At 33.5% G+C, this 13,698-nt stretch overlaps 2 protein-coding genes and 2 long non-coding RNA genes across 5 annotated transcripts in view; 2 read left to right on the top strand and 2 right to left on the bottom strand.

Annotated features, from left to right (window-relative positions):
* Window positions 1-49: 49 nt before the first annotated feature.
* Window positions 50-915, top strand: LOC149382266 (uncharacterized). Its single transcript, XR_016293963.1, has 2 exons — window positions 50-416; window positions 642-915. It is a non-coding gene; the product is annotated as an uncharacterized LOC149382266 (long non-coding RNA).
* Window positions 916-3,868: 2,953 nt separating this feature from the next.
* Window positions 3,869-4,796, top strand: LOC149382265 (uncharacterized). Its single transcript, XR_016293896.1, has 2 exons — window positions 3,869-4,138; window positions 4,490-4,796. It is a non-coding gene; the product is annotated as an uncharacterized LOC149382265 (long non-coding RNA).
* Window positions 4,797-5,246: 450 nt separating this feature from the next.
* Window positions 5,247-12,314, bottom strand: LOC149382264 (Trimeric LpxA-like enzyme). Of its 2 annotated transcripts, XM_089630780.1 has the most exons (16): window positions 11,988-12,314; window positions 11,606-11,884; window positions 11,123-11,443; window positions 10,711-10,818; window positions 9,935-10,112; window positions 9,569-9,831; window positions 9,038-9,167; window positions 8,283-8,362; window positions 7,462-7,710; window positions 7,299-7,375; window positions 7,099-7,187; window positions 6,853-6,935; window positions 6,302-6,373; window positions 5,918-6,043; window positions 5,617-5,704; window positions 5,247-5,563 (listed from the first exon to the last, which is right to left on the bottom strand). In XM_089630780.1, exons 1-15 carry the CDS (start codon window positions 12,114-12,116, stop codon window positions 5,651-5,653), a joined length of 2,238 nt encoding a protein of 745 aa, XP_089486906.1. In that variant the 5' UTR covers window positions 12,117-12,314; the 3' UTR covers window positions 5,247-5,563; window positions 5,617-5,650. The 2 variants fall into 2 exon arrangements, with proteins under 2 accessions (XP_089486906.1, XP_089486905.1); XM_089630779.1 differs by having other exon boundaries at window positions 5,247-5,704.
* Window positions 12,315-13,542: 1,228 nt separating this feature from the next.
* Window positions 13,543-13,698, bottom strand: part of LOC149382263 (FRIGIDA-like protein 2) — a 2,054-nt gene continuing 1,898 nt past the window's right edge. Inside the window, exon 4 of the mRNA XM_089601470.1 lies at window positions 13,543-13,564. Coding sequence (XP_089457596.1) covers window positions 13,543-13,564 — 22 coding nt within the window. The remainder of the gene's footprint in view (window positions 13,565-13,698) is intronic.

Below are 13,698 nucleotides of genomic sequence, written 5' to 3'. Positions count from 1 at the left end.
CAGGCAAAAATAGATTGACATTTTCATCTTTTGACCGGTAGCTTCATGAAGATTAGGTGGGAAATAGTAGATAAAAAAAATCCCCATTATTTAAAGGTAAGAATAAGTATGTGTTAGGTATTATTGGGAAAGGGGTAGATTTGTTGCTTTTAGGGTTACTAATTCTCTCTTTAAATTAAACTATAAAACTCAGTGAAGCTTGCTACTATAAAATTTCCAAAAGGAAGGTTCAATATCGAAGCTCGTAGCTCGCGAAGACTAGTCAGCTTGCATTATTTTTTTAGTCATCGAAGAGAGCTCGAATAAAAACAAGTAGAAATGGGACCAGGAGGACCTGGTGGACCGCCCGGTCCAGGTTTTGGCCCCGCCGGACCGCACGGTTTTTTCGACGGCATTTGTCAAGTCTTTGGTTCTTGGTAACTCGATACTCTTACTCTCTCTACGTATCCAATGCTATTCATTACTTCATTCATATAAGTTAAACATAAAAGACTGATACCTGATTAATTAAGAATCCGAAAGATATTGTGAGCTCTTAATTATCAATTCAAAGTGTCATGCTACAACCTGATTTTTGCATACATTTTTAATATGTTTATCGTTATTATTATGGGATGTACTATTGATGTTTGTTTTGGCAGCATGAGCTTTTTGTGCTGTTGCTGGTTGCTACAAGATTGCTTCGGAGGCCCAATGGGACCGCCTCAACCTCCGGGCCCACCAGGCCCGTTCGGATCGCCTCCACCGTGAACGGCGGCGCAGTTATATGGACGAAAATATAAATTTAGAACTCGTGTTTACTATTTCACTTTTGAGTTTGTTTTCTTGCTCCATAATCCGTATTTCGTATGTGTAACGTTTATATACTTATATCCACTACGGACGCATCTATCTAGACCTTTCTCAATTTATATCTATTTAGTAATAAAGTATTTGAGATTGGTATTCACTACTTAAACAACGACTTCAATAGTCTAAATTTCGTCATTAAGTTTACAAGTCGCTTGAGAAACGACTTCAACGAACTTATAAAGGCATTATAATGACTTCAAATTACCTCTCCATAAACATTTGGAATCATTTAATAAATGACTTCAAATTAGTGTATCAAGACCTTTTTATGCCTATGTAGAACTTTATTTAAAATTGTCTTTTAAGGTTTCAAGATGTTTATTTTTTGCGATTTGATGAAGTTTATTTTAAGGTTTAAGGTTTAAAATCATTTAAAGACGTCTAAATAATAATTTACTTTTAAAATTACTTAAAAGACTTTGAATGTTTCTAAGTAAAAAAAAAAAAAAAAAAAAAAAAAAAAAAAAAAAAAAAAAAAAACTAAATTATAACAGTAAAAGGACACGTAAACATATTCAATTATATAAATAAAAATACTATTCATTCACTACCAACTAGGGAATCAACCAAGTCTGACAGGTGTAATCCTGACATATATTATATGTATCTCATACTGTTCAAACTACACGACATTCCTAAAAAAAATAATAATACACGACACCTAGCTCATCCTGGCTATCGGAAGGAAATGGAAATTCCATTTCCAATAAGCCACCTTCCATTTCTTATTGGAAATGGTATTTCCATTAGGCATTTTGGTGCCTTCCATTGCTTATTGGAAATGGAATTTTCGTTAAGTTTAATGGAAATCCATATTTCCATTAACTTCCAATAAGGAACTAAAAAAAATAAAAAATTAAATTTAAATGGTAAATGAAAAGGATTAAACTGTTAATTTTTTTAAAAAATGGTAAATGAAATGAACTGAACTGTTAATTTTTTTATAAAAAAAGTATAGATATGTAAATTAAATTTCATCTTTATTAATAATTATTAGGTACAATTTTTTGTTCTTGTTCTTTTGTTGCTGTAATATCGGTATAGAATATACATTGATGCGCTGTTTTTTTTTTTATTCGATGAGTAATAAAAACTAACAAGTATCCCATAATAAGTTTATGAAATTATTCAACTTGGTTATGTAAGGAAAATATGTGTTATGACAAATAAAGTATTGTATCTATCACTAAAGAAATACCATATTCATTTTTTTTTTTAAGGGAAAATACCATATTCATATTAAGAAAATATACATATGATCAATTCACGTATCAAGTTATAAATCAAGTCATTGAATGTGCACAAAAAGTCTTGATATAACATCCATTAGTATGTTTAAATATTTAATGGGGTTTTTTAGGATGTGATATTAATACGTTATAAAATTGTAATTATGGCTGTAATAACATCATCAAATAGTATAAATAGGGTCAAAATTAAATATATTCATTCTTTGTTTACCAGCGGTTTTATTGGTAATATCAAAAGCGTATTAATTCCACTGTTGTATTCACAATTAATATCGCTTTTAACATATTAATTTCTTTGTTTTATTTCCTCTCTTCTTTATCTCTCTCTAAAAAAAACGCAGACTGTGAATGAGGGAGATATCAACAAAGCAACGGAAGTAAAATGCCTGACAACGCCTGACCCACTTCCGACGTCCCTGTCCCGCTTCCGAGACGTGGCGGAAGTCCTTCTGCCGTTACCGAAACTCACGGTACACGGTAGTACCGTGAGGCACACGAAACAGACGGAAGAGCTTCCTTCCGTGATTCTGCCGTCCGTCAAGCCAGCTTGACACCTAGCTAGCGACTAAATGTTTCTAAAGTTTTTTTTTACATTAAAAATGAAGTATGTCCAGTAGTAAAAGGACACATAATCATCTTCAATTTAATTTTTTTTTTTTTACTATTCATTGTAACTAACTAGGGAATCAAGCAAATCTGACAGGTGCAATCCTGACATATATTAAATGTATTCATACTGTTCAAAATACACGACACTTAGCTACTAAAAAAATATCTTATATCCGCTTAATATATCATGCATATAGAAAGCAACGTACAATTACAAACATCTGTATATACTTATCATGTCATATTCTATAATTATCCATCCCCAAAGTAGTAAAATTTCCATAGGTTTGGAAGTAATCAGAACGTTAAGTATGGCTTTGACCGTTAGATCACGAAACATATAGTCTGTCGCTTGAATATACACAGGGACCTGAATATATACATACATCAGAAAGACTCTCACTGAATATCAACTTTATACATCATATTCTTCTTGGTAATATTTGTGGTTTCTATTAAAATAAATCTATGTATAATTTTCTCAAACATCAGACTTACTCCTCAGATATAAAGATTACATTTCATTGAAGTTAAATTCAGAATTATTCCTTGGATGTAAATAACATTATTTCCATGAGTTTCAATAATTTTATATACAAATAATCCTAAAGTTAAGTTTTTTTTTTCGTTATAAGATATTTTGGTAAAGTTTAATTTATGGTCCTTTCCAAATGGAAACACTGCATAAGTAAGTCAAACAATCCAAGAAATTTGATGAATAATATTGTTAGGTCAAGGTTTTGAAGCTAACTACAGGATATATATATATATATATATATATATATATATATATATATATATACATATATTTATATTTATATATAATAACACTACATAAAATCTAAAATAACATAAAAAAATCATTCATTGTTAGGTTGCATATATATGGTCTAAACATATTTGGTAGTAAAATATTTCAAGATCCACACAGAGACCATTCTATATCATCTCAATTAGTTCACTGATTCAGCTCAAACTTATGCAGCAGCCAATACATAAACTTCAAGTTTTTTTTCCCCATGAAATTTGAACGTTAGGTTTGGGATTGACTGTTTGGTTTTGTAAGAATAGAAGTTAGTTGAGGCTAATTCTCCCCATTAATCCTCTACATTCAATTACTATTATAACGAAACTTAGCCTTTAAGAATCTATATATAAAAAATAAAATAAAAATTAAATTAAATGAGACGCTCATAAACTAATATATGATATCCCATCTCTATATAATAGCTTGGTCATTTTCCTACAATAATACTTCATTATCCAAAACTATACGTAGATAAATCATATTTATCATCACATTTTTCAAAGGACTCAAAGCTTGAAATCATGCCACCACCGCCGGGATTCCATGGGCCACCGGGGGGCGGTCCATTCGGTTGTCTCGGTCATTTCTGCAACGGAATATGCAGGCTTGTTTCTTCATGGTGCGTTCTAGATTAATATTTTTTATTTATTTGTTATTATTGCCTCTTTCTTGTGGCACAAAGCTCATATATCTATATATAATCAAACTAGTTTCTTTCCGATGTATGTTAGGAAATTTGTACTGTGGAACGAATTATAAACGTGACAGCCATGAAAAAAAAAAGATAAAATAAAATAAAAATCCATTTTCTTGTGGATAGTTCATAACTTAGAAAATCTCTTCTTCTTCTTCTTCCTTTTTTTCTTTTTTTCTTTTTTTTTTTTTTTGCATGTGAGTTATGATGATCATGATCCTAACAAAAAAATTAATTAATCAATTAATTGTAACGTGCTATTTTGTTTATTTACAGCGCCTATATTCTGTGTTGCTGCTGTCTCCTGGATAGCTGCTGTGGGCCCTTATTTGGTGGGCCTGGGGGCCCAGGTGGACCTCCTCGCTTCTAATCCACGTTGTTATGTGTTGTATTATTACCAAAATAATGTATTTCATGATCACTGTATGTGATTATGAGTTTTGAACATCAAGTTGTTTTGTTGGTCTTTTAGGTTTCCATTCCTCTTTTATGTAAGTTTAAAATAAGTGCAAACGTTGTTGTTGTTTGTATAATCCCCAGGAGATATCTAAGCAGTTTGATTTCTGAAGTGGACTCTTTTTTAGATTAGTTTACCAACTGAAAATGAAAATTGGACATCGATATTACTATTTTTATAGTTTTTTTTGCCTTTAACAATATCAACCAAATTTTTTTTTACTCAATCTATTACAAATATTGTCACAAAATACTAGATTAGATTTCTTTGATAGATGTCATAAAAGTATAATTATGTGAAAAGTGTAGTACAAGGACAAATTTGGTAATGGGTGTAAAAAAAAATTGACAAAAATATATAGTAATATTCGTTATTAACATATAAGGTATGTAATCAATGGTTTGTGAGAAGAGTCCAATTTTGACATGTTTAAGAGCATCAATATGGTAAATTATTCTCATCAATTTCATTTCAAAAGCATAGTATTTGAGAATAATACTGCTATGTTGAAACAAGTCAGTAACATTGAATAACAAATAAAACGAAAAGGCAACAAATAGCTAAAACGTGAAAACAAAAAACAAAGCGGCAATCTGCTAAAACAATGAATAAATAAATAAACCAGCACTCCGAAATAAAGCGAACGGATGAAATATCCCTAAAATGAAGCGACACACTCATAGGCAAAAATGATGTACATACAGGCTTAAAAGGGGTACTCTGAACTTATTAAACTGGGTAATATAGCAAAACTGATAGATGTAACGAAAAATAAAAATAATAATAAAATAACAAAAAGTATATTTCTCTTCTCATTTTTCACATCTGTAGGGAGCAAAATATAAAAAAATTATACCGAGTTCCCTAGTGAAACAACAGCCTGGACGAGATCAGCGCAATCAAACTATTTTTTTTCCTTTTTTTGGTACAAAATTGTACACCATCACGGTTTCAACACGAACGAGGCCTCAGAATTAAGTTTAACCACTTTCCTCATCTTCATCGTCATCCTCTTCGGACGCCTCCTTAAGCCACTGATATAGGCAGAAACAAAGAATCAATTATGAACTAGAATACACAGCTTTCCAAGCAGTACAATTTTTTAGATTCTTAATCATCCTTTGCTTAATTAACATGGGTAACAACATACATGAATAGCATGTGCCAAACACTTGAAAGGAAAAACAAGTTTTTTATAAAAAAAAAATAAAATAAAAACATATGATTTTGAATGGTGAAGAACTTACTGTGATAAACTTTTCGGCCTTCCTGACAAAAACTTTATCGGCCTCATCCGCGTCCTCTTTTTCATCATTCCACTTCAGAATAGCAACTTCTTCAATAACATCTTGGTCGTACAAATGACACAGTATCTACACGATTAGAAGATAATTTCATCAAGAAAGCATCCAAAGCAGAAGAAAAGCTTGGACACATACACTTCTGTATTAGTTGGCTGATAAACAAGTTAATTTGCATGAACACCAAGATGTCAGACATAACTTGAAAAAAAATGAATTTTTACATATATATACACATACATACACGCAGCAAAGCTTTCTCATTCACCGTACCCGAATTGTCAGTAATGGAAATAGTTACGGACGCGTAACATTGTTGTATTTGCATACCTCTGTGAAAAACGGAGCGAATTCTTTAGTAGATTCCGCACACATATCTTCAAACTTTAGAATGACCTCAATCTGTCAAATTCCCGTAACACAAATACCAGGTAGAAACATTAGTGGAAGTTACACCACGAAACTCGGAAAAAGATACTAAGAGAAAGGTCACAGGATAAATTACAACCCTGTAATAGATACTAGTCTAGAGAATATGAGAAACTTCAGAGGATATGAAAATGAAAGTGCTTTAGAGAGATCCCATGTTATTCATCAGAAAATACAAATAATCTGAACAAGGTGTAATAATGTATAATGTAAGAAATCGAATTATCCTTACATTTTAAGCAAAATTTGTATCAAAATCTAAATCATATTTTTTTGCTAAATCTTTGCAATATATATTAGCCCAGCGCAAAACAAGAGAAAAACTTTACAACCAAAAAGAGTACCAAGGGAGATTTGAGCTGTTTGGTTCATTCAGGCGCGCGAAAAAACATAGCAAACCTTGCAGATACAAGTATATTTTGAAGTATTAGAAAGGTTGAGCCATCACAAACCTCATCATCTACGTCCGCTAGGTAGTATTTCAGGAGTTTTTTCCATTTTGTAGTTATACTGCTCGCATTTTGAAGCAATTCACCTATGAAACAAATAAGACGATAAACCATCAAATCGGTCCAGCAGAATTACAAAATATAATGTCGATAAATAATTTCTATAATTTTGTTGATCTTTAACGTTGAAGATAGCATTAAAAACATAAGATAAATAAGAGGCGAGAAAGACTGGAACAGAGAATATACTAGCTGAGTTTGAATTTTCTGACGCCCACTTCATCATGGAATAAAATACAGCTCCTGCACAGTCTGAAGCTATCATGTTGAATGACAACCTATTAAGCAATGGTAAAGAATAAAAATTAAAAAAAAAAAAATTGATTAAAAACATTATCAGAATATTGGTGGGTTGATATGACAAATACTAGCACCACATAATACCCTACCTAAGTGAATTAACCTCTAATATAACATTTTCAACCTTGATATTTTCATCCACGGCTCTTTGAAATGTTCCCAAGACCTGCAAATAAAAATAAATTTATATCGGCTAGCTTTTGCATACGCCTGTTTGCCAAAACTTTAAGCACTCTAGTTCACCAATTTCACCTCTCTTTCAAAGATAACTGAGTCAGCCCTTGATTCGGCAAACTCGTCGCCTTCTGAACCAATAGACTCGGTTCTCAACTCTCCAGAAGGTGGAAGAACACTGTCATCAGGAAACTCGAGATCGTCATCCATAGCTAGGGTTATCTCGGCAAGTTTATCAGCAAGAATGGGAGCGACAGAATGTCTCCATTCTTCATCATAAGCACCATCACTAAATGACCAGATATATCCAACTCCTCCAGCACCAAGCTGGTTCAACAATACAAAGTAATATCAGACGATGCAAAAAGTCGGGTAGTTCTCGATTTGATAACCTATCAAAAATCAATAGTAAGGCCAGCGCTTCAAGCCTCCCTCTGATTACCGAATAGGGAAAAGGAAAATAGCCAAACAACCTACAGCTTAATCATTAGGCTCAAGCATAATCTGTATACCTAGCAACATGAATGAAAACCCAACACGAGTATTTATATTTAACTAAAAAAAACATCTTGAGGATTTACCATACGTTAATGACCCTGAACCCAAAACTAAAATGAGTGTTCACTTCTCACACATAAATCCCTAGTTAAAAAATAATAATAATAAATAAAAAGCAGATTTCTGCAACGACAGTATTTATTGGAGCATGAAATGTGGGGTCATATAGGCAATATAAAACAAGTTAAAAAACAAAGAAAAATGAAGGAACGGAACAGAACAGAGAAGATTCTAAGTTTCTTAAGAAAAGAGACAAAACTGCTTTATCCATGAAAAACCTAATTTGAGGATATAACTGGCCAAACATTTAAAGTTTCTATTGTATATGAGCATAAGCTTGCCTGAGAAGTAGCCCGGCATTGCTCCTCCGATAGTTCAGACATTAATTCCCCATTTGGTTTATCAATCGAGCCAACCATTGCTGTGCATTGAAAATAAAAGAAACAGAACAAAAATATAGATATTAAAATCGCCACAAATTTTATGAATCCATGATAACCATAAAATCAAAGGGATTAGATCTAGATAAATGTATTCTACATCTGATCTTAATAAGTCTTTAGTGCCACTGCTGGTTATTAATTGAAAACGGATAGCTCAAAACAGTAAATACACATTCTGAATACGCGGGAAGAGGATGTAATATGTTTAGCACTATTTAATCTGTGCCAATGGAACAGAATCTGTTTCCTTCATAATTTACCACAGCAAGAACTGTAGAAAACTCGTTCCTGCGATTAAATGAAGTCCTAAACTCATACATCATATGACACTTGGCTTTACATCCAAAAACTTCATAGCAAGAATATAGGCAAACTGTACTTCTTCAGCCCCACAAAATATTTAACTTGACTATAGCTGCCTAATCCTCTATAATAAAGAAGAATCAAATTTATAAAATTGTTTCTCTGATCTACTGAATACTTATATGGTAAGATTTTATTTAGTAATCAAATGAGGGGTTACGTATAGACATGCAGGTTTGTTATCTAAAAAGATTTATCAAATAACTGTAATAAAAGATCAAATTAAAAAAAAAAAACATAAAAGAAAAAAAATAACAAATAGCGCAGGATAATCATGAAATAGAAGTTACAGGGCATATCAACGATCCCAGAGCTATGGTCAGCATACTCCAGCTCTTCATCACTATCTTGCTTGACTGGTTGTTGAAACAACGATACCATTGAATATGAAGGAACGATAAATTGTTGCCCAATTACAACCTGTGAAAGAAAATTCAGAAATCACAAAAATAATACATACTAAGAAGTCAATAAATCAAAAGTATGCTGCTCCTACCAACAAAATGCATGGAAAATAGAAGAAAATATATATTAAGAGAAGTATCAAAGACCAGAATGTGATATCCAAACTGATGAATCTTTACTCGGATCACAGAAGAAAAAAAAATCAAAACTCTTCACATTTGGCAGTCGGAATTACTAATAACTACCACTACTTTAACAAAATAAATACATGTTAAATACATGTTCTAATAATCAAGATGGGATTCTAAATAAGGGACTTGAGGAAAAGAACCACACTTGCATAATAGAAAGAAAAGAAAAGAAAAAAATCAAAGTAGTTGATACAGGCCCTACGGGTATGATATACAAGAACGCACCTTAAAAGACAGTACAACTCCAGGTTCCAATACTGCTCCCGATTTCATTATCACTCCATCACAAACAATAGCATGTCTTAGCTTACAGCCATCTTCGATAGTGACGTTGTTCCAAATATAGGAACCTTCTATTGAAACATTGGAACCAATAGAACAGCCTGCCCCAATCACTGAATTTGAAATACTAGTCTTGTTTCCTATTTTGGTGCCCTTTCCAATAACTGTTAATGGACCAATGTTCGCACTATGTGACTGTGTGATGTCTGAGAACAAAGTTAATGAAATCAGTACCAATTAGACTTTTGTTTTCAATTACCCATATAACAAAAAAAGAAATGCACAATACACCCTCATAAATCTGCTTACCTGATGCTCTATACATCCCCTGTCTTTCAAGCCTAATTGCAGACATGACATCGGGCACGAACGGAAACGTCCAACGCTGAATTATATCTTTACTGATGGTGTCATAACTTCTGAAGTTATCAAGCCTAGCCGCGTAGCTTGAGTGAATTTCATGTGTGTATATTTTGTAATCCATAATCTGAATGGATAGATGGTGACCTTAGAAGAATTGAAAAACCAAAAAAGAAAAAAATATAAAGGTGATGCAGGATTACTAAACATAAGGATAAGCAAGGAGTCCAGAATCATAAAATTCAAATCGTCATAGTAAATCATGAACACGGTGCCTAATGAACAAGTTGCATTTTCTTAATTTGCTGCTATCTGAGCTTTTGCATTCACACAAGTAAACTACTAATATTGCTATGCGGGACTATAGCTTGCTTACATTTGAAAACAAATTTAGCACGTGAAATACGATTTAAACACAAGGTTAAGAAAACGACATGCATAACTCGGCATAAGGAAACACAATTTTATGTGTACAGTTTTAATTTATATATGTCCACCCGCTGAAGCTTGTTTCTTATAAGAGGAAGAAACCCAAGCAAATTACTAAGTAGGTCCCTCATGGCGAATTGAATTGCACGGTACATTTGAGACAACCTTGGGCTTCAACCACTCGGCCTAACCCTCGCAGTAAATTTTCAGATTCCATTAACGCACCCATTATTAATTCGTGCAGAAGTTATCATGTCTTTACCGATAATAAGATAAATGAAAAAAAAAATACTTACATCATCGTGAAGCAACCCCTTGACAAAATGGCGTCGTAAATGTTGATAATCAAAGTTATCTGTGAAAAGACTTAGGACCTCTTGAGAGCATATATCTATGTAGCAATCCTGTAAATGGATAAACCACGATCATCTAGGGATATTTACATTCTCCAATACGCTTGATGAGAAAATATAAGTAAAGAGGAATGCTGGAAAAAAGTCTACATTTTATCCTCCAATTAAATTTCCATTGGCAAACTGTTAAATTCACAAAACATCAAGCATCAGAGTTACAAAAAAGACAATGTTTAATTTTTGATGGCATCACTTGGAGTCTCAAATATTAGAACGATCTACTACCCAAATAAAACATTTCAAAACTTTATCAGCAACCAGTCAAAAGAGAGAAAGAGAGAGAGAGGAAATGTACCTGTCTGTCGTTGTGCAACGAAATCGAATTCTTGTCAGCAAGTACTAACTTGTCCAAATATATAGCTGTTTTAGAATCGTCTGCCTTGTCCTCGTAATATAATAGTTGCTTTGTATCAGGATCTATAGCCATAAAAATCTCGTCGCTGCCAAGTCGGGATTGATGAGTGATCTGCGAAGGCTTTGAGCGTTTAATCACCATTGTCATAACAGCATTTCGATCTTTTTGCTTTCTCTCCCTGTGTTCTTGAAGCAGCTTGGTAAGAGACATGTTGCTCACAGTATCTCCACTGATCAGGACAAAGTCTCCGTCATCAGGTATCTTCATTATGAAAATAAAAAAATCAATACTAATTAAAAATATAAGCAGTGAATTGGTGGAAGATTCAAATAAGATTTCACAAATGATAAAAGTTCAATGTGAAGGAGAAAAACAAAAAGTTCAACCATATTTATTTCACTCCGAAGAAATAGAATACCGTACCACATTTTGCTCGTATATCAGCCGCATAGCATCTCCTGCGCTAGTTGCACCGTGAGACTCTATCGTCCAGACAGAAAAATTCGGGTGCTCGGAATTCTCGAGTGACTCTACTGTCCTGGCCGATAAATTCGGTTGAGAACGCCACTCGGAATTCTCCAAGTAATCAATCACTTGCTCGGAATGTGCACAGCAAAAAACGAAAACCTCTTCGACACCGGCTGATTCGAGCCACGCCAATGTGTAATCGATCATCGGAGCATTCACCAATGGCAATAACACCTTCAGTAAAAAGGAGAAAAAAAAAACAACATATAAACAATAAATTGGAGTTCGCAAACGAAAACCAAAACAGAACACGTTGGAGAGGGAGAGAGAGAGAGACCTTGGGGCGTTCAAGAGTGATTGGCCGGAAAGTGGTGGCGAAGCTATCGGCCAAGAGAATGGCCTGCAAGGGGACGTGTGCCTCGTGATCCTCCGAAACCCTAGACGGACCTTTCTTCTGAGCACCCATTGTTAATTTCTCCTCCGCCTTCTTTCTTCTTCGTCAGAGTTCGGAGCAATGGAGCGAGCCAAATCGCAATCGTCACCAACACTGTGATTTGCGAGCTTTCAACTAAAGAAAAACCCTAAATCTCGATAGGAATTCCGAAAGGAAAATTCCCTCTCTCACACACACGCGCGAACCGCACAAGGGCAGATAACTATCAAAAACAATGATTTATTCAATGTACCCTTAAAAACAATGATTTTTGATAGAAAAGGTTTTCAGCGGCTATTCTTGCAAAAAAAAGGCCAAATAACCGTTTGTAATAGCTATTTCCACTTTTTTTAAAGGGGGTGATTAATTAGGTTATTTATTTAATTGTCTAATTAGTAGGGCTATTTCAAATAACTATAAACATTAAAATCATTGTTTTTAAGGGTACATTGACATTTATATCCTTCTTCTTCCCCTCTATCTTCTGTGCGTTCTCGAAGGAGTTCTCTCGAATCCAAGTCTCCGAGTCTCTTGAAATCTTCATCACTTAGCAGCGATTTATCCTTTAACCGCATGATCTTCTTCTTTAGGCTTTTGTTCAACGGCGCTGGAGCAGCGGTGCCGGCACCGGAGAGGCGCCGGAGCAACGCGCATCGGGCAACAACGACGAGGTCGAAACAACACAGGGTATTTTAGTCCCGGAAAAAGGAAAACCAGCATTTTTGTAATGTTTAAAAAAAAACCAACGATTTTGATATGTTACGCGTCATTCCCGTGAGCGTGTAATTTCCCCTTTAAAAAAAACAAAAATTTCATTTATTAAGAAAATAGTTCATAAGGCCGCAGTAAATTAATTAACTAAAAAACAAATTAAAATCAAGTGTGATATTAATTTTTTTTTTTTTGTGATATTGTGTGAGAGATACTAGATGAGATGAGAGAAAACAGCTTCTTTTTTTCTCGTAGAGTTCTTTATTGATCTTTTCCTTTTGATCTCAAGTGTTTTTGTGAGATAAGAATACATAGAGAGAAGTGAAAGAAAATTTTGACATGATTTTCCTATAGTTTTTATTTTTTAGAAGAAATGGTGAAATAAATGGAGGTATTTATAGGGCTTTTGGAGTTGGGTTAAGTGAGATATGGGTTTTGATACGGTTCGGTCGAGATTTCGGTGTTTTGATGTTTTTGGGCGGGTAGGAATTAATTTGGGCGAGTAGAGGCTTGGTGATGGACGAGTAGGAATGCTCATTTGGGCGAGGATCCATGCTCATTTAGACCATAAAAGAAAGATATTAGAGCATATTACAAACAAAATGAATACAAGTACTAACTCATAAACAAAATGAATATAAAATATAATAAATATAGAATAAGTCGTGTTCACTTTTTTAAAATTAAACTGATTTATTTAATAACTTCTACCCTGGAAAAAAAAAATTTGACAGCTACTTCCCTGAGTTTAGATGTAAACCCCACCGCTCCTTTTTGAAATATATTAAAATTTGTGGAAAATAGTAAGAAGAATGTCCAACGATAAAAAAATTAAAAAAAATAAATAAAAAGTAGGTGATATAGTTTAGGATTAGCTATAATCTAACTTTTGACTTGTATAAGT

This window comes from Urtica dioica, chromosome 11, assembly GCF_054948205.1.
Source record: "Urtica dioica subsp. dioica isolate 48M chromosome 11, U.dioica_male_clone48M_v1_H2, whole genome shotgun sequence".
Classification (NCBI taxonomy): Eukaryota; Viridiplantae; Streptophyta; class Magnoliopsida; order Rosales; family Urticaceae; genus Urtica; species Urtica dioica.
This window is presented reverse-complemented; position numbering and strand designations above follow the sequence as displayed.

Bases quoted from the DNA above. Each gene is read 5' to 3' on its own strand.
- LOC149382264 (XM_089630779.1), bottom strand. From the start codon at position 12,116: ATGGGTGCTCAGAAGAAAGGTCCGTCTAGGGTTTCGGAGGATCACGAG. The intron at 6,374-6,852 runs GTTTGTGATGGC...GGAATTTGACAG, and splicing joins TAGCGGACGTAGATGATGAG to ATTGAGGTCATTCTAAAGTT. The intron at 6,044-6,301 runs GTATGCAAATAC...CTAATCGTGTAG, and splicing joins TCGCTCCGTTTTTCACAGAG to ATACTGTGTCATTTGTACGA.